Here is a 26,392-nt window from a genome sequence, read left to right as displayed (position 1 = left end):
TCATTGATGTATTTATAGAAAGATTTTTTATTGTCTTTGACAGCACCAGCCAAGTTGAGTTCAAGTTGGGCTTTGCTCCCCCCTAATTTTCTCCCTGCATTGTGTTACTACGTCTGTATTCTTCATGAGAGGCCTGGCCTGTCTTCCAGAGGCCATAAACTCTCATTTTCTTCCTGAGCTCCAGCCAAATCTTTCTGTTAAGCCAGGCTGGTCTTCCCTGGTGGCTTGTCTTTCAGCACATGGGGACAGACTGCTCCTTGGCCTTTAAGACTTCTTTCCTGAAGTATGTCCAGCCTTCCTGGACTCCTTTACCCTTCATGTCCTCCACCCTCATTTAGTAAAAAACCACTGTCAAAAGCAATGCTACAAACCTCAGTGAAACTGGAATATCCTTTGACAAGCAGACCCCATCTCAAAATAAGTGAGAACAAGAAACACATTCTTCTGATTTTCTAATTCACAGAAGTATTTTTTCTCTCCTCTCTTACAGGCTGGGAAGGGGGTGGAAGTTTTATAAGAAAAGATTTTACATAAGTCATCTTAGAAAATATTTGTAATCTGTAATAACAGATGTAAAGGTAATAGTTCTTGTGAAAGTTGTGTGATCAAAATACAGCAGTGGCAAAACTAAAACTGAATCTTTTCTCCATTTTAAAGACACAGATAAAAGGTAGGCTATGTAAGAAACAAAAATCTACTTCCTATCACAGTATGTTGTCTTTTTTTCCTAAAAGTAAAAATGAAAATGCTTGATGAAAATATTTTGCTTAAGTGGAAAAAGTTGGGGTTTTCCAGTAAAAATATTATGGTCTCTCTGGGAAATCTGGAAACATACCAAGAGTGTCCTGCTGTTTAGCCCCCTACTCCATCTGATACTTTAACAGTTCCAGATGGCCTTTACTACAGGGTGACCTCCCCTCTATTCTTTTATTATGACCTTTGGGTCACAAATTTTCTATACGATGCTGCTGTCATTCTGTAAGACACTGTTGTACTCTTTCATCTAAAGAATAAAGATGCTTAACATTAAAACTCATCTTTGTTAGGCTGACCTTCCAATGAACATCAAAACAGACAGTTATTCCAATCAATGTCATTGCTGGAGAAAATATGTTTCATTTTTTGCAACACTGACATTAAGAAACTAAGGCATGGTTTTAAATCAGATCACTTTTGCAATTCTACTTGGCTAGAGAGCATAGCATGTTATACTCATTTAAAATACCAAAAATATTGCTGTAATAGTTTTGATGAGTTACATTGATTAGAAAGATGTGGTGTGTTTTTTTTTTTCCCTAAGTTATTGATGTGGTTTTCATGTAAACATCTTTGATAGGAGGTAATAAAACTTCAGGTAGGTTTTTATTAATTATTTGTCTTTCACTATCATCATAAATGGAACACATTGAACTCGAATAGGAAAATATAATAAATAGTTCCAATGTACTAAATAAAGTAATAAGGTTAATTTCTTTCCTGCTGTCAGTAAATTCATGTTAGCAGTCTCTCGTCAGCTTGACATCAATTAATGATTTTAATTCCAGACTCTTGTCACAGTACTCGCCACCCTTTTGTCTAATTAAAATGGATGATGCATGATGAAGGGAAAATACAAGACTTCTGTTCTTGTTGTAACATTTCTATTCATTAGTGTACTTTTACAACAAAGGGCTTGTGGCTTTAATGGTACTAGAGAAAGACGAAGAGAAGTTTATTATATGTTGGAGATAAAGACCGTTATACCCTCAGGAAACATATAATAAAGGAAGTATTTTATGGAATGACCAAATCCTTCAGGAAAAATATATCAATGTTATTTTAATTGCTAATGAACAGACAGAATGTTTCACCCTACATGTAGAAAAAATCATTATACGAACACCACCCACTGAATCTGTAGCCTTGTTTACATTCACACAAAAAATGCTGTGAGCCTATTGATTGATCTCCAAAAGTAACAGCAAATCTGCCAATCTGGAGACAAATGCCTGATCCCTCTCCCCCAGACAGCACCTCTGCAAGACAAGATCCTTGGTCATCTCTCCCACTCCTCCTGCCCACACTCTGGCAATTGCAAGAGCATCCGCCTCATACCTCCAACCTCTAAAAGGATCTCCCTCGTCCCATCAGAAACTGAGTTTTCCCCCGGTTGACAGGGAGGCGTTAGAATTCCCTCTGCCCTACACAGCCCCGGTGAGGTTTCCAGCCCGGACCCAGCCCCGCGGGAGCGGCCGCAGCCGGGCCGGGAGCTCCCCCTCCCGGCCCCGGCCCCAGCCGTGCCAGCACCGGCGACATTTGCACAGGCAAGGATAACAGAAACAGCGGAATTATGTAAATTTAACTCCCATCGTAGTCTAAAGGAACAAAACGTTATGTTTTCCAAAACAGAAAGAGGGAAAGCAAGGAGAGAAACAAGTTTCTTTTCCAGGTGGTAACTACACGTGTACGTACACAATGAGGTATTGCTTGGCTGTTCCTCCAACAAGATAACAGAGGCTGGAATCATATGACTGCTTTTAAACAGCAAAAGAAGCCCCTGGCTCCAAAATCTCCCCATTTGACTTCTCAGTTATCCTTCCAGTATCTCTGGAGGCTCCGTGCAGCACTTCCACCTGTACAGCTCTTTAATTCTCTTCCAAACGGACTCTCCTCATCTCCTCCTCAATACTGATCCCCACAACACAGGTGTTTAAGCACCTGATTTTGCATCCATTTCAGCAGGAGTTGAGGAATTACACAATACTAAGATTAAAATACTTTTATGGTAACTCCGAGATTCACAGAACATTAGTAAAGCTCTTAAATCAGTGTATTAACCGAAAGGAGAACATATCCTCTAGATTCTCCTTTCAAGAGGAGCAACTGCCTCTAGAGGCAGATTAAAGCGTAAGCACTGTTTGCCCATAGCTGGGATCATATGCTCTGAATCATGAGATTATATTACAATTGCTGCTTTCATCTTTTAAGCATTATATAGCAGTGAACAACACTGGATACAGCTGATTTGTTGAAACTTCACTAAGAGGTATGTTTATTTCATTCTTCCATTATCTACTACCTGGGTAAAAAGGGTAAAGCTGTTTGGGTTCTGGAGCACTTGGTTTGTTTCCTAGAGGGAGTCAGTCCAAGGCTGAGGACAGGGCCAGCACACACACCCTTGCCAAGCAGATGTCAAGAACTGCACGTCCTTGAGCTGAACAAGGGCAGAACACAGGCAAATGTTTTTGATTTGTTGAAGATCTATTTCGTAATGAACATAGAGCTGCAGGGGAAGGAAAAAAAAAAATCCAAGGAAAAATCCATGGGTGAAAGAGAGAGACACAAAAGTATCAGAACTTGGATGTTTGAGGGATGTCTCCCTTCACGAAGGGCCATTAATAAAAACCAGAAGACAAAAACAGTAGGATTTCTGAGCAGTCCTGTCGTCAAATCTCCTAAGAAAGAGCCTATACTATACTATAGGGTATTGAAGAAGTCAGAAAACATTTCAGAGCCATCAGGTTGCAGGATACTGAGGGACACATTGGTTACACACCAGGAAAACGTGATCCTGGAAGGCCTTTGAAGACCAGATGTAGACAGTTTTAAAAGTGGAAAGGTCTAAGAGCCCCAAGGCGTAGGTCCAATAGCACAACAGAAGGTGACCATCCATATGAAAACTAACTGGGTTGTAACAATAATTCCTCTTGCTCATTGATAAAAGATTCAAGATCTGGTTTTAAGTCTATCCTACATAGCAATGCTTGTGTGAAACTATAAGAGTTTGACACGTCTCTAAAATCTCAAGATATCCCATGCATCTCCAATCTGTAAAATCCAAGACATAACTCTTAGGAGGATGGGCCAACCACAGGTGCATCAGGAGACTCTGAAATTGATAGTAGACCTTCTGTAACAAACCAAAAAGGGCCCAGGGGTGTTCTTTTGGCCTATCCAAGCTCATGTAGTGTCTCAGTGGTGCACAGTTTCAGAAGTCCAGTGATGGGTGGGATGACAACATTGCAAAGAGGGGTTTCAACTTAGCATATAGATAAACCAGCTGTGATCTGGCACAGGAATAGAGCTAATTCAATTCAGATCTTACCTGACTTCCTCAAGACTGCAGTATAGTCTCTTTCTTAGGAGACACAAGGCCAAATTCAGAAAACCTGTTGCTTAGTTTTGCCTTAAGGTTTTAACTGGTGACACTGCTGGGGAGAAGCTCTCTTTCTTACAGCACACCACAGCCCACCTAGATTTTGAGTTCAGTGTTTGGCATATTCTCAAGGATAATACAAGCTGACTTCTTTTTCTGGAGTAAACCAGTATTAAAGAATGACAGTGACACAGGGGGACAATGTCCTATGATCCTGTATGAACTTATAATTCAACATTTGGAGAATTACAAACGGAAAGCATTTTACAGTTATTTTGGTAAGACTGTAGGTATCCTCAGATGACGCTCCTAATTATTCCAGAAGTATATTTTATTGAAAGCTGCCTGTATTTTCAACTAGATAATTTAATTTTCTGTTCAAAATGACTTTAAGATTGTCAGTAAACACATGCCATATGCAGCTTAAGAGATATGCTCCTTAATAGGGAATTATTATTAGTAATATGTTTATAAAAGGCAATTTTTTCATTTCAATCATGGGAAATTGAAGAACATCCATTTGCTTATTTGTCTTATAATCAATATGAACACTATTTTTAACATTTAAAGAAAATGCTACTGTAAGCACAATACTATTAAAATTATCAAGTCAAAGCATAATAATTTCATAAAATTGTGGGCATGATTGATTTTTTAATGGACCATTCACTTTTTTTTGACCCCCTAACGATTTTTGCTCCCAGCCTCTCATACATAGTAAGTTCATTAAATCCAACCTATTTCCCCAAAGTATTGCATCACTATAGAGGTATATAGTATCAAATATCAAGTAAAACAGAGCAAGTTAATTGTACTGCTAAAAAAACCGAGGAGCAAAAAACCACAGAAAAAAAATGTTAAAATAGCAGCCATTATGAACCAAGACTGACAATAATATTTTACTCTGTCTCCTAGTAAGCATTTTGAAGGATTGCTCAGTTAATTTGCAAGAGTACTCTTCATTAATAGCATGTATCTAACATCATTATTCTAAAGGATCAAAAGGAAACTCTCTGCACTCTAACTGCAAAAATATTTAGTCTCTATGGACCAAATCAACATCTGAATTTTTCAGAAACATAAGGAAGCACCTCACACATTTGGTTGCTATTTTATTGCCTTTTATTAGTTGCACATGCCACTACCCCAAACAACTTGCATTCTCTTATAGACATACCACAAAGGAAAGCAAATACATAGTTAGGGAAAAAGAGTAATGGGAGGAGGACCATAACATCAAGCTGTTAAGAACTTCTGGCACATGCATTTCCAGTGAACACATAAAATTGCTATTATGACACACGAGGAGTGAAATTCTAGGAAAGATTCTAATTGGTTAGCATAACCTGATGGACAGGGATTAGGAATTTTCTCCATGCATTGGGGGCTATACAAATAATTTCATAATTCTACCTTGGCACCCAGCGTGACTATTGCAACCTCTCTTACATCACCACATGGACAGTCTATACTCTCACCAGTCTTACTGAGAGAGACAGAGAAAGAGAGAGAATGGAAGAGAGAGAAAACATTACTAACTTAAACCTCAAGTCTTTCTTCTTTGAATAAATGTATATGACTGATTTTCTGGGTACAAGGTTACTCAGAAATCCTCTGTGCTGGGCAAGTTTGGGTTCAGCAGCGGGTATTAAGTCAGGGATCAGCATTGTGCACTTGTGGATAACCTTCCTCCAGCCCTGAGCTGGCTGTGCTGACGGAGTTTACAATGGCTCTGCACACTGGCAGAAGCTTATCCACAAAGTGGCTGGTCTGCCCATGCATAAAGGGAAGTTGACTGCACAAGTACCCTCGTAGTTAAAAACACTTACTTCCTTCGGTTCCAGCAATTTCCCTTTACCATTTAACCTGAAAGCACATTACTCTTAAAACCAGGAACCAATTTAATTACTCTACTTCATTATTTTTATTTTTTTTAAGAAAATAAAACCCAATCATACAAGTAAAACCAACCAAGTATCAATATCCAGCCCCTCTCTACTGTCAGAATGAATGGAGAAAGACATGAATACATTTTTACACCAATGTATGCTAGAAAAAAAATCTCCCATAATGTAATCCAAACAGATGGTCAGAAATGATAAAGTTTCTGCAGTTTAACAATTTACTGCTGATCCTCAGTAAGTAATAAATGTATAGTCCTAGCCTGCCTTAACTGCAATGTAAATAATTCAAGCCTTAATGAACTAAAAGGAAACTGTTTTAAGTTTAGCTGAGGAGACTACACAGGAGTTACTGTGGCTCTGCTATTCCAAGTGAGCTGTTAGAGTGATGAAGCAATCACGTATAAATTTCTGTTCTTACCTACAGAGGACCAAGGTGCATAGAGATGATGGCCAAAGGGATCATTAGGACTAATTAGTCATACCTCCTTTGTATAGGACAAATAGGACAATAAAATTTCCCTCCATAGTTCCTGCATAAATCCTTAATTTATGGCTGAGCTATGGCATAATTTTTAGATAAATCATTCTAACTCATAGTTCACTTTCACTGGTAAATGGAACTGAATCTATTTACCTTGCAGCATTCAAACTTTGTAACCTTCAAAGTTACTGAAGTGTTGTCTTCTCAAAGAGGTCTTCTTTCCATGTGCATCCCTGAATACTAGTTAATTTACAGCCTAAGCTTTCCAAGATTTTTACTAAATTGATAAAAGTGATATCAGAGTCTACGGTCCAAATATCTAGGGCTACAAGAGACAGGATGAAAAGTAGACTGGAAATATTGCGAATAGTATATGACATATATATTACATAGGTTTTTGATGTTAAGGGAAGCTGACAAGGAAAAATAGAGGTACTCACCACTCATTTTTACAATTAGCAGTTTAATATACATTTCATTCCATAAACAGACTGCATGACATAAATAGACTGAACTCCATTGACAAATATACCAATATGTATATCTTTTAGGTTTTTTCTAAATATATTAATAAAAAACTAGATATGCAAGACTTTGAAGAAAAATACAAAACATATTTCATTCTATATAAATATTTTTTTCTGAAAATGTCAATAAAATCAGTGATAGAATATATAGAGAAAACATTTGATATTATTACTCCCGTCTCCTCAGTAAGGAGCTCTGGGTTTATCAAAGATGCTTAACACAGCTGAAGAAGTTACTGATACTAATGTTCACAATAAATCTAACTTGGTCTTGTTATTTAAAGTATATAAACATATAAACATCTGGGAAATTTCATCAGTGAAAACTGAACTTCTGTTATTTAATTTAAAAAACAAACTCCCTCTATATAGGTGTAAGCAAATACTGAAGTCTACCTCTCCTGTTCTTGCTTCATTCGTATTCTCTCCTCTTCTGAAGTAAGAGCTTCCTGCACTTTTATTTTACCAGTTTTCTCACTCTTGTCATCTTTGCGATGTTTGCCAAACCTGTTAATAACACACAAAAAAAGAATCTAACTTGTGAAATGAACAAAACCGTAATTTCCTTTTCCTATGACAAAGAGAGTCCTCCAAAAAAGGCTGCTTGGAAACAAGGAAGGGAAAGTGCAAAGTCCTCAGAATCTCAATTTTTCATACTTTCAGGCTGCTGGGTTTTTTTGGTTTATTTTTTTGTATGCGTGTATGGAGTTTTTTTTTATTTTTATTTCACTCCTCTTAAAAGTTTATAGAATTCCTCACTAAAGAACAGAACAAAACAAATCAAAATAATAGGACCACATTCCTTTTTTCTGCCAGGATTTTGGGGTCACTGTTCTTAAATACACGGTCAAACAATGTTTTAGAAACTACTCAACACTCTCACTGCCAAAGAACGCAAGTCAAGTTTACATTAAGTGAAGACTTCATGTATGAAGTGCAGGAGACACCGCACTGTATGTCTGACAACTGCCCAGAGCACAGTGCCACTCTCTGCACTCGCCCCACAGCAGCAGTTTCACCACACAATGGACGCCACCCCAAAATGGAAATTTATTCATGTTCAGCACCAAGGTTTTTTTAAACTTTGTTACTCGTGACTCTTTTCCCCTGAGGGTGTTCCAATGCACAGAGGACCAGTGGAGGGATGGAGCTGGCTGGGCTGTCCCAGACAGAGCGGGATGCTGCCAGGCCAGTGTTTGCCCTCCTCATGTTTCCTGTTCCCCTCTACTGGCTACATTTCACGGTTTTTGGTTTCTTTCATACTTGCACATTCCACTGTTTTCTTTTGGACTTTCAGGAAGAGCACAATCTGACATTTGAGATACTCTATTATTATTAGGGGAAAACGGCATGTATTTCTGAGATATTTCAGACCTATTCAGGAAGGAATGACTTTTGTATAGAGTGAACTGAACAAACACTTAAATACAGCCCTTAAATATGTCTAAGTTTAGGTGACTATTTTTTATATAAGGCAGAAGGGATAACATATATCTATTAAACAATATCTTATTACAATACATACCTATTAAATGTGGGATCATTCATCACACCAAAAGCAGCAAGAATTTGACTCGGTTTTAATACCATGCTCAGATAAGAGCAGCCTGACACTGGTGGCACTTCACACTCAGGTTCACTTCAAAAGTGAAATAAAAACACTGAAATGTGCAAGGTCCAATGACAGTGGGTCAGGACACCCCAAACACTCACAAACAGTGAATAAAACACGGAGTTCTTAAAACTTTCTTCTGACCCACGAATGTAAACTGTTTAAAATATGTAGAGTTCACCAGGCATTTACAGTATTTTCCCGTTTGTTCCTGTTGATTCTAGTACAAAGCCATTGTGTGGGCTGAAGACATACCACACAGCAACCCTGCAGAAAGATTAATTTCTGACCACTTAGTCAAGAGATATTACTATGCTGTGTAACCAAGTTTATGGCTCTTAGGGCAACTGTTTAAAAAAACAACACAAAAGCATAGTGTAGGAGTGTGTACACAAACTTTGAAGTGCATGGCTGTTCTCCACAGTTCCCAGATTGCTCATTTCCAAAGTAATTCAGGCATAAGAAAACTAAAATTGTTCATTAATAAGCATCTGAAAAGGGAAAGGCAGAGTATATGAAACAGTTAAGAAACACAAAATGCTACATGAAGTCTCTGATTTTATAATACGTTATATGTAAAACTGACATATTTAAATTCAGTGACTAGAAACACCAGCATGTATCTTTTAAAGCATCCAACTATTTATTAGAGAGTAGTCAAAATGATTATACAAAACATTTTCATATACGACACAAGAGATTCAAATCAAGCTCTGGATGTCATACACCAGACAAAAGAGAATGGTTAATTTAAAATAGCCCTTAATCCTCTAGCCAAGAGAGGAGTTTTGGCAGAAAAACAGTGGAACTGAGCCATTTTACCCTGATACACGGAGTGCTGGGGGTGGCAGGGGTCTGACTGACAGAACACACAGAGCTGTGAGGCGACACACAACATATGTGGTACTGTAGCACAGCATCTCTGCGACGCCTGTGTTTGCTTCTGTCTCCTGTCCTTTCCTGACCCATTCAAATGGTCAGGCAAAGCAAAGGAACCAAATTCTGGAGTAGCCAGTTTGTTTTTGAAAAAGAACTAGTGGTTAAAAAGTAAGGGAAAAAAAAAAAAAGTAAAAATAGAATTAGTAACAATGAGGTTTTGGCAGCAAAACAGACTTTGTACCACCATAAATCAATTCATTGCAAGTATGGACAGAAATATATTGAAATCAATACCTTGTTAAAAAAAAATAAAGTACACAGGAAATTTCTAATAAACCTTGTTAGCAATCTAGTAAATACCTGGTCAGGCTGCATGATTATGAGGAAAATACTTCTAATGTTAACATGTAATGCAAACCTAGCAAAAATCAATGGTTTGAGTTTCCAGATCCAACCATCCAAGTCCAGAACAAACCACACTTGTGCTGTGTTTCAGCAGAGGCAGAGGTGGGTTTACCGCACAGGCAGCGCTCGGAGCAGCACGAGGGTTCAGTTTGCTCTGACTCAAGAGCAAGCTGTGGCAACTACCCTTCTTTTCTTTCAGGGTTTTCTTCCAAGCCTGTGGGAATTAGTGTTCCTTCTGGCCTCGGGGACAGTCCTGATAAAGATTCCAGAAGACATCTCTAGTCCTTTCCCATGCATTTCAAAGCGTGGCCACATTGTCCCCACTCTGACCGGAGACTTTCCAGTGCCCATCTCTGACAAACTCTGTGATCATCCTGGCAGTGGACAGCCTGGCAGAGTATGAACCATGGTGGTCTTGCAAAGTTGCCTTCTCTGGGCTTTGTCACCCGCAGAGTGATATATCTGCCATAATCACCACTGCCTGTAACAAGTTCAGCAACATTAACTGCACTGTCCCTGCACTCAAACCCAGATTAATCAATGCCATCCTCCCCCCTCCCTGATTGTGGTTTTGTGTTTGTAATAGCATCAGTATCTCCATGACACTCCTATGTCATGAAGCAGCAGAACAGTTTGGAAACACACAGCCCCTAAGTGAGGCTGGCTCTGAACAAGTCTGCATACTTTTAGCAAGATCTCCATACAGAAATACTTACAAGTTCAAGATTTCTCTTTTCCACCGAGATTTCAACTCTAACAGCATCTCTGTTAAGTTTCAGCTTACAATAATAGAAGTAATAGACAAACAAAGAAAAAAAAAAATTCCAGGCTCCACCAAACACTTGAGAAAGGTGTTTAAAAGAACTGTGATGGGGACACATATGTACACATATCCATACAGCCCACAACTTTCATTTCTGTAGAAGCAGTTAGCACTTCCCACTCCAAACATCATTCAGAGATTTTGGTAAGATTACTCTCACTAACATGATGTGTGCTTGCTATTTATTTCTATTAAAAGTGTTTGCTCCGTGAAGTACAATTTATAGTAATAATGATACCCTCAGCCTAAATAAGTGGCCTCTCTACCAAATTTATAACAGACATTTAGAAATTACTTAAAATTCATGCCAAGTTTAAGTACAGAAAACAAAAAAAAAAAGAAAAAAACATACAGGGATACTAAGGCACACCATTAGAGCAAGCTGTTAAAAGACTCCCTCAACTGTACAACTCTTCATGCTGTGGTGACCACACTAGTGTCAAACTATTCAAAATCACCAGTCCTTCCAGCTTCCTCAGGTAGATGTTTCTGATGCTGATTCATGATTCTTAAGTAAAACAGGACACTTAGAGACAAAAATAAGAGTACTGAGATCACTGACATTCAAGCAGTCTATGCAACATCCTTTCAAAACATCAAACGTCCATCCTACAGCCACCCTACACCATCTTCACAGCCCACGGTAAAGCCCTGCCTTGCTGCTCTCCAGTGGCCCATGAGTCAAAAGAAGCAAAGCTTGGGTCAGGTGCCCAGAATTACTGCCAACGTTTAAAACATTCCAGTTTGAATGCATCAGCCCAGAGGAAAGATCTGTCTTACCTTCGTAAAAGTTTCACCTTCTTAAATGTGGAACTGGTACAGTCCCTGACTTGCCCCACAATTAAATGTGTGACAGCTTTCCCACAACCCACTGGCACTTGCATCACAGTGAAGCTTAATTCTTTATTGCTCAGGTACTAAAAAGGAAGGGATGATGGAAGTAGGATGCATGTCCCATACATGAACCCTTGCAACTCAGGAACCTTACTTCTTGCAGTGTTATTCCTTTCATAATGCATAGACCGGATGTCCTGGCACACCATGTACTAACTTCCCCCACTGAAGAGACTGCTCATTTAATCATAACAGCCTAAGGCTGGAAACTCCCAAAGTGCAATTGTTAACCATATCTCCCTTGTAAAATAGCAATCATGACCCATTTCTCCTGTGTCAGAGAGACTCTAGACTTTTGCAAGGACATGGCCTTGAGGATCCTGCCAGGTGATTTGATCCCGGGCCTCACAGCTCACTTCACAGGCTCAGGAGCTGCTCTCCCTGCAGGCAGCTGGTTAGCAAGTGCCTGAAGCACCTGGAGATTTTCAGGCACTTGTCTGAACCTGTGATGGTCTTGTTCTCATTGCTGAGAGGCTAGCGGCTGGGATATTTGTTGCAGTTCTTACAAATGCAAATGAAATTACAACTTGGCTTCTGAAGCAGACATGAGAACTCCACCGCTTAGATCTGTGCCCCATCAATGCTCCTTGCATTAGAGAAAAGGAGGGCAGCATTTACAAACAAAGGCAAGAACTACGGTTGGAATTCAAAACCAAAACAGTGCAGAAAAGGAGCATCTGTGACACTGATGTTCAGACAATCCTGAGAATCTAATTCCAAGATCCTGTCATTTGCTAAATTCTGTGCCAAAAATGTGACTGCGAGCTGTTAAAGCCCTACCTAAATCAGTGGTGGAAAAAAAGGAGCAAAAGGGAAGTGCACATTTTCCCCAAATCCCATATAATAAATAAAAAATTACCTGTTAATAAACATTTTATTTCATAGACATAGTTTGAGGGTACATATCTGTATGGTGATAGAATTACCTTTCTATAGTAGTAACAACATTTATAAATACAGGAACACTACGTAACAGCTAGTTTATTCAGTAGCTCTCTCATCTAATTCCTGTTCTAAAAAGCACGGCAAAAAAATAGTTTAACCTTATGCTGTAACTGCATAAGCAAAAACTTCAAGAAAAAACTTCTATGACTAATTGAAATACAGGTTGTAAATTAAAAATACCCTGTGTTATTCACGAGTGTGAGAAATTGATGAAAGTGAGCAGCTGAAATCTTGTTCACTCTAATTGCCAAGATACTCCAGGGTTCTACTTAATTTATAGCTTCTTAATTCTCCTTTTACATTAAGGGTTAGAGAAAGTTTCAAGATAAGTGCAAATGCTCAAATTCATATTCACAGATCCACAGATTTAATCCTCAAATTCAGCCAACAATAGCAATCACAGTAAGTGAAGAAATTAAAAAATATAAAGGACCATTTTTTAAAGTATGATCTCTACAATATAACACCCAAGTCCCACCAGAAAAGGACCACCCTCAGACCCAGTGATACTAATTTGTCACATTATTATTAATAAAAAGATGAGAACACAGATCTATATGCCTGAAGCTTGACCCTCAAATAGGAAATCCTATGAACCCTGGATCATTTAATCAAACTACAATGGATATCCAAACCTCTCTGTTAGTCCCTAGCTGGCTTACTTTCAAGCTTACTTGCTTGAATTACTGTCACCAACTAGGTGGTGGCCTAATCCAAAGCCTATTGCACTCAACAGAGAGGCACTGAGTAGCAAGTGCCTTCAGTGGCTTTGGGCCAATGCATCAAAGCAATTAAACAGTGCAAGACTCAACAGAGAAGACAGTGCAGCAGAACATTTAAGAACAAGTCCAAGCTACAACACAATGTCACCTATCTATAAAAAGTGAAATGTATCTAAAATACAGAGGTAGACATAAAGAACATGTAAATTATTTTGCATAAATAAAGATATAGACAGAACCAATGAAGAAAGGAGGATATATGGGTGGTAGCAACAGAAATTCTGCATTTACAGCTTATCTCAAAACCAGCTTAAGTTTAAAAGAATATATATCAGCATCCTTGATGTAAAATATATATATATAATCTGCTAAATGGATTTTACTTTGATGCTTTACTGATGAGATCATTGTTGTCTGCCAAATCATCCACATATTTCATTAGAATGAAGAGCTATAGAAGAAACATGCATTAGTTGATTAATGAAAAAAACACAAAAATTGATTGAGACAGAAGAAGTTCGGTAGCATTATGTTCCTTAATAGAAAAAAGACCATCATTAAAAATTAACAAATGGTAAGTGTCCTGTGCTATTCCATCAGTGCTTTCTGTCTTCAAGGCATTCTCTTTCCTGCATAGTAGCAAACAGTATTCAGACACACACACACAACCTAACACCACTCAAAGGATTTTGCAATGACTTCTGTAATGTCTTTCACCCTGCTGCACTAGCAAAATCATAAGATTTATATTGAAAAATACTCTTGTGACAAGAAAAAACATTCTGTTCCTAAAATAAAATTTAATAAGCATAAACAAGGATTCCACATAGCCCATAAAAAAATCACCCTGCTTAGTGATGACTTTAGAGTTTACAAGCTTTCCTGTCAAAGAAGAATTGTGCAAGTGCTGTCTTAAAAAATAATCGTGTAAGTGCAAACGTACATATTTGCGATGGATTTCTAGAAATAGCCAGTTATCACATTTAATCAAATTAGCAGAACAAAATCTACTTGTTAGGAGGGAGTGGATGACTGCTGGAGTGACTCAGCAGCAGCACTGTCCTGAGATGATAGAGAAACACAGATGTAGAGGCAGCAGGAGCAAGACAACTTGATGTAGGAGCTTGTGGGCACAGTTAAAATGGACGTTTACAACTTATTCTCCACAGGTCTCTCTGCCTAAGCTAAACTTGATAAAGCAGCAATCCTTCTGGTGCAACGTTCAGCAGAAGATCCCTGCCAGGAAGGTTCCTGGAGAAGTCTGCTGTCTCAAACCAAGAAAGGGGCAGTACAAAAGGACACAAGTAACTCATTAAAATGGAGAATACTTCTGGAGGGGTACATTTGTACCTCTTCAGAGCAATAAAGTTTGCCTTTGAGCAACAGAGAAACTTGCATGCTCAGTTATGAACACAGAAATTTAAACCAGTAGAACTAAAGTGGTTATCACTCCAAAACATAAGCCCTCTCTGAAGTTGCCACCCTGTGAAGATCTTCTGTGATGTAGCCACACATTTTCTACCAAAATCCTGTCTCACTTTCCAACCACTAAAAATTATTTTTAAGCACTGTTCAGCTGGGGATTCTAGTACATCTCACCAAACTAAGGCTACTCAAAAACAGCAGCCAGGACAGCACATAAATCATAACACTTCACGTGCAACATCACCAGCCATTCCCACAACAACTTCCTGGAAAGAAGTGGAAAGGACATAAGGGATAGGTAACCATTTTCAGCCACTGAAGCTTAATCTGCCTTTGTGAGTCAGTACCCTGACTTCATAGAAAGTAGGTATGATGCCAAACCAAGAAACACGTCAAGAGGTTTCATTCAGTCATTTTCATAAACAGTTTTGATAATATTTCCTGAAAGGCATGACACAATGAGCAGAGTATTATTCACACCAAGTCACTCTTCACAATTTCAGCATTTGTAATGTTTACTTCCAGCATAAAATGGTGGGACTTTTAAAAACAGATTTCCTTTATGGTGAGACCATCTGCTAGCAAATTTCTAAACAAAAGATAATCTTCTTGCATTGCCTCTCATGATTGCTTAAGATAGCTGAGGCCACTGACAGTTCTAATAAGATAATTAATTAATAAATCACAAGAAATAAGAAAAAAACCTGTAACTACTAACCCAGTAGTTTACTGCAGTTTAAAAACAGGCTGAGAAAGTCCAAGGAAGTGGGGATAATTTTACAATGATAATATTTAAAAGACAGTAGCAAGTCTGCAAACAGACAAGAGATTATTCTGGTTTATGGCCTAATCAACTCAGTAAGCAATACCACAACATATTAAAAGTTAACAGAACTAACTCATTTTCATGGTGGTCAGCCAAAACCTTTTAAACTGTAGATTGTGGCATCCCTGAAGGAATCAAGAATAAAAAAGAAAGGTTCTGCTTAGATACAACTATGCTAGCAATCATGAATGATAGAAGCAACCACAGAAGCAGTGCATGACATTTTAATGGAAGTTTCATAACAGTCTAAGCATTTTAAAGTTTGCTTGTGTGGCAAGAACTCTTTCATGTTGTGCATGTATTAAAAAAAACAGAACAGTTACTGACCACAAAGTTGCTTGCCCTGAGATTAAATTTGATACACTAAGTGTGTGCTATTTGTCAGTGAAGAAAGTAGCTCATACATGTGACACAGCCAAGCTAATTCAGTCTTCTGATAGATAATGTAATCTTAACGGGCAACATATCCTTTCATTACTGTCATTTAATGTACTTACAAATGCTCCTGTCCCTGCTCTCAGACAGAATTTGCCCATCAGGACTGGAGTACGCTGTTAGGTAATTCAGTACTGGGCAGTAAGATGTTAAACAGTAATTGAAAAACTGTACATAAAATTGCAAAAACAATAGTCTCACATACAAAGTAAAGAGCAGGCTCCAGAAACAGTCTGAGTGAAGGCCTCCACTTGTCAACTTGTCTTTTAGACTACATACATAAAAGTAGACATAAAACACTCTACTTTGCAATTCATAATACCATACATTGGGAATAAAAAAACCCAAACAACCCAATTTCAAAGCATCAATAACAGACTACTATTAACAGGTGCCTGAGTGTTTTTGAGTCTAAAGAACTACTTATTATTCCATAATGTAAGGAATTTTTCTTTTTTGAATCAGGGTAAAACACTCCTTCCCAGTGTGCTGGGTGTCTGGTCCAGGACACCTTGTCTCTTGCTCTCACTGAACTGGCAGAACACTAAACCTTACCCAGCACTCCTCACCTGACTGCTGCTGCCCTGCAACCATGCAGCAAGATGGGAACACTTCTCTTGTTGCATTTGTCCCACTCCACAGATTAGTTTAAGAACTGTGAACCAAATTAGGTTTTTAATAAAACTACATTGTGTGCCTCTAATTACCAGTGTCCACTTGGAGAGTGCATGCAAACCATGGCTACTCTTCAACGCATTCGCTTGACAACTGTACTTATAATTCCTGCTCTGCTCGTTTTAATGCATTATTGTTTCAAAATACAATGCTTCAAAATTGCAAATTACATCTGGCTCAAGGGCTGATTATAAGAAATACTAGCACTTCTGCCTCTGCGTGAATAACTCTGATAATAATAATGAGAGACTGATTGGGCTCCAAAAAGTCCAAATGATGAGAAGGGTCAATTTGAACATTTCTATTAGCTTCTTTTGTTAAATCTAACACTTTGCCAGGCCAGAGAAAAATACTGCATCTGGTTACCATGACTTTTTTTCCACCCCTACAGAAGTACAATTCAGAAAATGGGTACTGGTCTAGAGGCAGACCTTGTAAGAAATGCTAATGAAACATAAAAACACACCTGTTTTACTGGCACTCAAGAGAAGGCAAAAGAAGAAAAGAAGGGAGGAGGAAAAAAAAGGAAAAGAAAAAAGAGAAGTTGCAAGGGAAATTCACTTCAACACTTTTGTGGCAGAAAAAGGAAAAAAAAAACCAAACCCTCAGTAACACGAAGCATCTTTATAACCATTTTACAGCTGAAATGCTTGCACAACATGCCTTATGTAAACATGAGCTACAACAAGAAAAATATTAAAGATGCTTGCTAAGCACATGCAACATGCAGTGAAACAAGGACACACATGTAACACACAGGCTAGTAAGACCTGGAAATCACAGTAACATTACTCCAATGTCTTGCAGCATTGCAATTAAACTGTATAAAATCATCCAAAGTTAACATAGACACAAAAAGCTAATCAAACTACTGGCAGTTCATCTAGAACCTTCCAAAGATTAAAACTTTCCGACAGATCTCATAACCTAGAAATGTTAATAAGACAGTCAGCACTTTTTCTGTCAACTACTAAATATGTTTGTTGATACATGTCACCTAGAAAATAACCTTTGTAGGGTAAATGAAGCAATAGGTGATCTCTCTGCATCTTTAGCCTCACAGATTTACTGTTACAGGAGGTAGGGAAAGCACAATTTCCAGCAGAGGACAACAGACCTGTAGGATCTGTGGGACAAGTCTAACCAAAATATCCTTAAAATCCTGACAAGCGTGGAGCTGCCAGTCTCCTCTCAGAGGACACTTAAAGCATAAAACAGCAACTCCCCCCACTGAGCTGCAGCACTGGAGAGTTGGTGGCTGTAGGTGACAGTTTAGGGTCTCATGTCCCATTCTGGGTTCCACAGTGCCACCTAAGTCTTTTTGGGGATAAACAATAAACTTTAATGAAAAATAAAATATCATCAAATAAAACATAAAATAATGTCCATAGAATATTTTTACAAGGTGCTCTAAAGTACAACTAAATTAAGCTACACTGAATAGCCTTGAATCTACAGTAACATAAAAAAAAGAGGGCAAAAAGTAACAGGTACACTATCTGGAAAGTTTACAACAAAGACAGGGCTAAGACACAGGACCTAGCCTGAGCCAAGCCTCTGGTTAGCACACATTAACATGCCACTGCTGGCTTCGCATACCTCTGTCTATTCTATCAGCTGATATTCTTCCCTGTGGCACAGAAATTTATTTTACATACACAGCATCTTCTGGGTGGAAAACGAAGAGTGAGACTCTGCCCTGCAACAGCACCACTGGAACAAACCATCTCTGGAGTGGATGCAACCAGGCTCAGGTGGATCATCGCTGGGAAGTCAGTTTGGCAGCGAGTTCCCACAGCAGCTGGCACAGGGGCTTGCCCAGAGCTACCTGGAGCCCTGGAGACATCCAGCATCCTGTAGCTGCCAGTACTCAAAGCTCAAGCTGTCTTTGTGGCAACTGCAGTTGGAATAACTATATCAGTTGTGATTTATGCCAGTGATTATTTCAGGGCCAAGCTGGGAGCAGATTAATTTCAGATTGAAGAGGTGTACAAAGCAGGACTTGCACTGGACTAATAAAGAAGAGAGATGTGGGGTAGCAAGGCTTTTTTTGTTCCAGCCACCATGTAAATAAGCTCCTAGCAGAGACAATATCAGACCAGGACCAGCCCCATATACCCTGGCATTTTTGTACTCAGTCATACATGCCCAGAAACTATAAGAAGTGAGCAACTAGACCTATGTTTATTTGGAAAATCAGATAGATTATGTTTAAAATAAACCCAATTTTGACATCAAAGATATCCAACTCCTCAGATGTTTTCCAAATGAGACCAGCTCTGCCCATGCTCAGTGCTGTAACACAGTATACAGCAAGCACTGCCATCTTAATATTTATTCTGAATAAAATAAAAATAAAATAAATATATTTTTAAATCCTGATGAAAACGGCACAGAGTCTTTACATATTACTTATTTTACATAAGCAATTTACTTATTTTTGCAGTTAAAAAACTCAAACAGAATTAGCAAAGGATTTGGATCTTCACAGATTCTATCGGTCTCCTAATAGTTACAGATGATGACATTGTTCGTATAATTACCTGCTTAGCAACATCAGTGAAAAGAAATACTTTTACTATAACACTACACCTGAAACTCCTGCTTGTGGCAGCATGTTGTGCTCTGAATCTCAGGATTTTAATGTTACAGCTTAAAGACAAAGATAGCATCTATAATAACACTGTGAAATATCTGAGATTTATTTGTGATATGTTACTGTTGAAATGTGTAATAGCAATTCAGTTTGCATTCTAAATACTGCTGGCACACCTGGTGTTGAATATGCTAGAAGCACTTGCAATTGGTGTAAAAATATACTTCTTTCATTATTGTGGTACTCAAAAATGCTGATACAGCTAAGATTCTAGATGCATTTTTGTTATTAAATCCTCTTTTTCAGAAGTTTTAGAGCTAATCCATAAACTTTCTTTCTGATTAGACATTTTCTTACTAAGTACTACCTATAACAGCATACCAGAAAGAAAAGGAAATCTACATACATTTTCAGTCATCCATCCACCTTCGGACTAAACTCAACAGCAGCATCTGGAAGCTGTAGATAGTGTATGTTTTTAGCATACAAATATTCCTTATTTCTACAACACAGAAAACCACAGCACATCAAAGCCCTTGAAGACACTAGCACAGACAAGGTAATATCCCATTTTAAAAATGAGAAAAGGGTTCCTATTGAAAGCTTAAGCAATTTGCCAAGCTTCCAGAGATTTCTGTATTGCAAGCACAGACAACATAAGGACTAACTTTCTGCAAATTCCCTTTACAGTGCCAGGTCTAGAAAGTTAATGTATCTACTGAACTGGTTTTTTTCTAACATAATTTCTCTACCAATAGAGCATTCTTTCAACGTATAATGCCTTTTAAAACAGCTATATCAGTGGCATGCTATCCTATTTGTTGAGAACAGTAAGAACACTAAGTAGTTCCACAAAACCATACTATGTTCTTTTTCCATTTAGGACTAGCAGCTACAAAACTGACATCAAATAAAGTCCTGAAGGAAGTGATAACATACATAGAAGCTATGACTTTATCTGCTGCAGAAACAAACATTTCAAAATTTACTGTTAAGCCCATCATCGGCTAGCCCAAACATACACTGTAAAACTAGTTAATGAAGTGAATTCATTCCAGCGGGGTCTATTTTAGAAACATCTACAGCCTTTTCTTGCATTCCTGCTTATTTTAAGTTTGCACAGAAGCAGTAAAAGTTAATATACAATGGAACACTACATTAACTACTGAAATGTTATCGCACATCAAAAAGGTTTACTGCTACTTTGCAAACATGCTTACCGGAGTGCCATAAAATACTGACATAATGAGTCAGATCTACTGCAGTGTATTGCAATTAGGCCTTTGCACTTGGAATGTAAAAGCAGCTGCTTGATACGAAATTCATTCTAAGACCATCTACAAAGGTATCAGTATTAATGCAACACAAATTTTGTATTTTTTCATTGAAAATCAGGTGACATTTTCTGGTGTAGCATGAAATAGTGAAAAGGAAGATTTCTACAGACTGTTTCTTCCTCAGTTCCAAAGAAAATAATAATCTTTTCAAGCACAGTGGATCATACTAGACATTATTAGGTATCGTATCAGCCAATCAAGTATCCTTGGTATCCTAACAGTTACCAGCCCAAGACAATTGAGAGTAAGATGCTTGGAAGCACAGTAAAAATAACCTGTTTGCAGATAACTTCTTCCTCATCACTTAGCCCACAATGGGTGGCTTACAGCCACAACTGCATGCTTAGCCATGTTATTTACTATATTATTGGTGTTCAAGAAACTGTGGGGGTCTGAGGGTAATCACACATCACAAAAATCCCTTAAAAATTAAATTTTTGGATGACAATCTTATTGTACCTCCACATCTTTATGCTTCATTAGAAGGATAAGCAGATGTGAATCGAATAAGATTTTTTCGTACTGGTGATTATTCAGCATATCTTGTTCCTATCTCCTCTTACCGAGGACAAATACTTTTCACTGGAAGAGTGGTTAAGCACTGGAACAGGCTGCCAAGAGAGGCTGCCAAGTCTCCATCCTGGGAGATATTTGAAACTCAACTGGGCATGACACTCAGCAAGCTGATGAAACGTTGAAGCTGGACTGCTGTGAGCACGAGCTGAACCAAACAGAGATCCCTTCCTGCCTGAATCACTCTAGGAGTGTAATATTTTCAATATCTGATCTGTTCTTCCTAATTCTGTCTTTTTTTATTCCTCCAGAAATCATCATCAATGGATTCAAAGTGGGGGAAATACTACTTGCATACCCTGTTGACATGGTATTTCTAATACTTCCTCCTCTATTATTCTTCCTACAAAACTTCTGTTACTCGTCTTTTTCCCTGAAACAACAACTTCAAAACTTAAATAACCCCTCTGAATACCTTATATGCCACTATTTTCTTCCTACATTCAGAGAAACACAGAGGCTCACAGACTTTTTCTATTCTGATATATTCTATTCCAAAATCACACTGGCTTATATCCATTTTTCCATTTTCCCTGAAGTGTTTTATAATTCTGTCTTTAATGGCTATTTTTTTCTGCACAACAACAGGACATGTGGAAATCCCAACCAGAGGCCTCAGCATGCCAATGCCCTCTGAACATAGATCGTTGCTCCTGAGAAGTGAAACACAGTAGTAAGTAGGAGCTTTGCCTTTTAGAAAAGGATCAGCTGTCCTGAAGCTTCCAACATAAGGACTTCAAGTAACTATGACTTAATAGGCTATGTCATCTTCATCTATAAAAATATATGAAGTTGTATTAACTTCATCCATGACACAATTTATATTCCTGTTTTTAAAAAGGATTTTCAAAGAAGACTCTGGTTTAAAAACATAATCTACAGCATCCATAATGTATACCAGTGTAGAGGTGCTATCAGTAGCAGATTTAATCTCCAAAGAACATTTCCAACAGACAACAAAACAAATGCCATTAATAGAGCTTTTCATCTAACAGATCCTTCACATCTCAAGACAATGTTTATTTACAATACTTTGTTAGGGACTATCACCCAGCATAGTTAGTCTTCAATTATCATATCAGGTGGAGGAAAAAAATCCTATTTCTATATGAGCTGAAACTGAAATTGAGTCTCTGAACTGTCAACAAATTCTCTGAAAAGGCTTGCTTTGCAGAGATTATAAAGTAGGTGTCATCCTTGACACTTGCGTTCTATATTCATCTGGCAGGCCTGGAAGAGAAGTGCCGTGGAACGCCGGGCAGGATCGCAGAGGGTTCAGCTGTCACACCGCCTGCCTCCCTCGCTTGCTTTGCAGGCAGAGACAGTGCTGTAGGTGTCAAAGGTTCTCTATTTAAACTCGCTGACAAGCAAAGGAAGAATACTGGGAGAATATGTTAGCAGCCACTATGAACTCATCTCTAGTAACAGGTCATCCTGATACTTATTTCTGAGTGTTAGAAACAAAAGCCCTGATTCTATTCAAATTTTAAAAAACAAAGCATAAACCACTATACTATATACCCCCATCAGATTTACAAGTCCAAGATTTACTCTGGGAAAATCCAGTGTTAAGACTACATAGAGCAAAGCCCTGTTTTCTGTCAGAACGACAGACTAGAAAGCCACATACTATTATGTTAATCTCTCACTTCAAATCTGCTTTGCACAATCACGTAACTTCTGTGTTTGGTTTAAAAGTCACAGTTTACTAACCACTTAATGAAGCTGCATTCCTCAAATCCCTGACAGATTATGTGAAGTTGTTTGGTTTAGAAACAAGAATTTGCCATTCCACTATCCCCCACCCCAATGACGTCTTAGTCAAAAAACGGTGTTTGGGGCTGCAGGGAATGAAACACACATTTCCTCAAAGCAACAGATTCCACCAAGAAGAAGAAAACAGGAAGGTAAAAAAGTGAGGAGAGGAAGGAAGGAGCACGGCTTGCCTTTCCAATCAAGAAAACCTATTTTCAATCGAGCTTATCTCAGTCCCTTATTTACTTTTAATTGGGAAGAAGGAAGTGAAGAATATGAAAATGCTTTCAAAGACATTTATAAGTGTCCTGGGTAATTGTCTGCATCAAAGATGACTATTTGCTGCATGGCTGATTTCACTGGAAAGACTTTTCTGATTCTGTGCGTCCCAGTGGCCAGCTGAAACTTTGAAAACAGATCAGTACAAAGTAGCCAGAGAAGTGCAAGAGAAGAAAGTGCCATCAACAGAATCCAACTTGCAGCCAGGAGAAGGACTCTGTTCCTCCTCTGAAGCTTAAAAAGGCATTGTGCTTAGACCTTGTATCTAGGATTGTAGTGGGTCGCATACTTCCTGGCTGGTGGCAGAAGAGAGGAAGCAGATTTGGACTTAATGATAATCATGCCAGCTGGCTCATAGTAGTAGCAGGCAAAAAACAGAGTGCAAATGGCCCCAGATTCCATCTACCTGAGCAATGACCCAGCTCAGTGTATCTGATGAAAATCTCAGCACAAGCACCACAAGCTGTCAGTGATGTTCTCAGATGAGTGTTAGCAAACCTATGTGATGAGTTTCCAAGTTTGAAACTATACAACTGACAGGTGTTTAAACAATATCCTTCTCCTGTGTGTTTTAAGGCTCAAGATTTATAGTGCTTTGTGCCGTAAGCAGAGCATTAAAGAAAAAAAGTCCAACTTTTGGAGCTCGTTCCCATGTTTTCTATTAAGTCCATAGATCATTGCTTTTCACCAATAGGAAGTCCTATGAGCCATGCTTTCAAAGAAAATGCCCTTATTGCTTCTTTATAAGCTACTGAATGATGAAATGCAGACTACAGATTTTATTTTGCCAAATTTGAAGTATTTGTCAGTCCTGTTGATTAGGGTATAATTCACCAGCATTTTACACAACTCAGATACCTTTTTGTCTTGTGCCTGCTTAAAAGTCTGAAGGTTGTTCTAAATGAAAGAGAAAGAAGGTAATTATTAAATCAATGGTCTAACTCTTGTGATTTACTTTTTACCTCCTCACAGACATTACAATGGGAAAACTTAAATGAAAACCAGAGTAGGCAATACAAGGAAGTCATGTAACAAGCAACAGTAATCCACATAGGTTATTCTCCCAAATGCCCAGTCAGAGGTCTCAGATGGCTAATGTGGTTGAAATGTGTAATTCAAAACTACAAATAATACGTTTATGAATCTGGACATGTCCAGTGCACCTTGGAAGCAGATGTGAGGGGAAAAAAAAAAAAAAGACTACAGTATATCTGATTTCAGCTAAACAAGGTTGCAAACTGAATTATCTATTTCCTCTCACAGAGCTGGAAGATACAACACTGCAAAGCTACCAGTAATAATTTTAAATGCAATTAAATCCAATTAGGATAAGATTTTAATGGTAATCTGGGAATATTACATTTGCATTGGCTATCCAGTGCCCCGATTTACCCACGTGTATGCTATGAGAGTTTAGAGAGCAACTGAAGATCAGATATGTTACGGCTTTACATTTCCATTGACATTTCAGGCCAGATCTTGAAATGCACAGCCTCCAGTACTAAAAACACCTAAGCATGTTGTCTTGTTCCACAAATTTCAACACACAGTGCTTATGTTCCCCATTGAAAAGTTATGTTTATGTGGGACTGAGGTAGTCTTTCCTACAGTAGAAAATTTACTTATTTCATATAACATAGTTAACCACAGTTGCTTCAAATTACATCACAACCATTTCATAAACAATCTCCAAATTGAATTCAGGTATTTCCTTGCTTCAACTCAAGGTTAGGAGACAATGTGTATATCCCCATCTTTTGTTCTCTTTGGCAGTTCCCCAAGTAAACTCAAACATAACATTTGTATTTGCAAATCAATTTTTATCTGATAAGATCAATGTCCGCTTGTTTCAGAAGTTTTTATTATCAGGTAGTGATTGCCTCTGCAATATTCCCAGTAAGACATGACCCAAAGCTGCTTCTTTTCCCTCCGTGTTCTCAAAATCTTGATAGTTCAGTTTCTTCTAAATATGTTATTCATCAGCTACAACCCTGATACAAGACCTGAGCAGAGATGAAGCAGAAAGAGCTGGCAAGGTGTAAGGCAGTGTCACGGTGAGATCCTGAGGTTGGTGAGGAAGAAGGGGGAAGAAGGTGCCCGAGCAGAAATTTCCCTGCAGCTCCTAGGGAGAAGGCAGGCTGTCCCCCTGCATTCATGGAGGAATGTGGTGGAACAATCCCTGAAGGTACCAGGAGGGGCAAGTGTGCACTTGTAGCCTGTGGATTTGGATCATGCAGCCATGGAGGACCCCACGCCAGAAGAGGTGACTGTTCCCGAAGCAGCCTGTGAGTCTGTGGGAAGCCCAGGCTGGAGCAGCTCCTGACCTTGTGGGAAGGACTCACAAAGGAGAGGTTTGTGGAGGACCCTCTCCCATGGGAGAAGCAGGACAGGATTGTAAGGAATCCTTCTCCCTGAGGAGGAAGGAGTGGCAAGAACCACCAGCCTGTGAACTGACTCTAAACCCCATTCCCTGTCCCCTGTGCTGCTGGGTGGAAGGAGGGAGAGAAATCGGGAACAAAGTAATTTGGGCCAGGGAAGAAGGCAGGGATGGGGGTAATGTATTTATGCACTGGTCTTTGTTTGGTCTGTGTTCTGTGTGCATTTGATTAGTGTTAAATTATTACTTTCCCCCAAGTTGAGTCTGTTTTGCCTGGGACTCCTTGTCCTTGTCTTGACCCATGGAGCTTCTAGTTGGCCTTTGTCCTCCCCCTCTGTGTGTGTGTGTGTCTGTGCATGGTCGGATTAAAGCCACAGGACGTGGCACTCAAACCTAGTGAAGGGATAAGAAGGACATGAATGATGCAACTATTTAGGTAAAATAAATACATTCAGATGTAAGCACAGCACTGCATCCCCTCCACCTCCTTCAATAGACCAATATTTTTTTCAACACTCCTCTAAGTTAACTTCTGTCTTGTATTTATCAAGAGACTTCTCAGTGAAATGATAAATTTGAATCAATTACTCTGCTCTACCCTGAAATGTAATTTTGAAAAAAGAAATACACACACGCTCAGACAGATTTATTTCACAGTGAGAAGGGTGAACTTTCAGACTGCCCAAAGCCCAATGTCAGCAAAGTTCCTCTGGAAATAAAGGGAACTGTGTGTCAAGAGCCATGGAGCCTGCACCCTGTGTTTTACAGTTCTCTTCTGTTGTTACAT

General features: G+C 38.7%; 1 protein-coding gene across 16 annotated transcripts in view; it reads right to left on the bottom strand.

Annotated features, from left to right (window-relative positions):
* PARD3 (par-3 family cell polarity regulator) overlaps positions 1–26,392 on the bottom strand; it is a 450,732-nt gene that overhangs the window by 116,946 nt on the left and 307,394 nt on the right. For 10 of the 16 annotated variants that reach the window (XM_051609202.1, XM_051609199.1, XM_051609192.1 and 7 more), the window contains one exon: positions 7,444–7,554. The exons of 3 other annotated variants lie outside the window; for them this stretch is intronic. In XM_051609202.1, the coding sequence (XP_051465162.1) occupies positions 7,444–7,554 (111 nt within the window). Of the gene's footprint in view, positions 1–5,239; positions 5,622–7,443; positions 7,555–9,285; positions 10,425–26,392 lie in introns of those variants that run through there. 3 more of the 16 variants (XM_051609203.1, XM_051609204.1, XM_051609205.1) reach the window with 3 other exon arrangements.

This window comes from Apus apus, chromosome 2 (genome assembly GCF_020740795.1).
Source record: "Apus apus isolate bApuApu2 chromosome 2, bApuApu2.pri.cur, whole genome shotgun sequence".
In the NCBI taxonomy this organism is placed as follows: Eukaryota; Metazoa; Chordata; class Aves; order Apodiformes; family Apodidae; genus Apus; species Apus apus.
The sequence above is the reverse complement of the archived record's forward strand: the minus strand, read 5'-3'. Positions and strand labels throughout refer to the sequence as shown.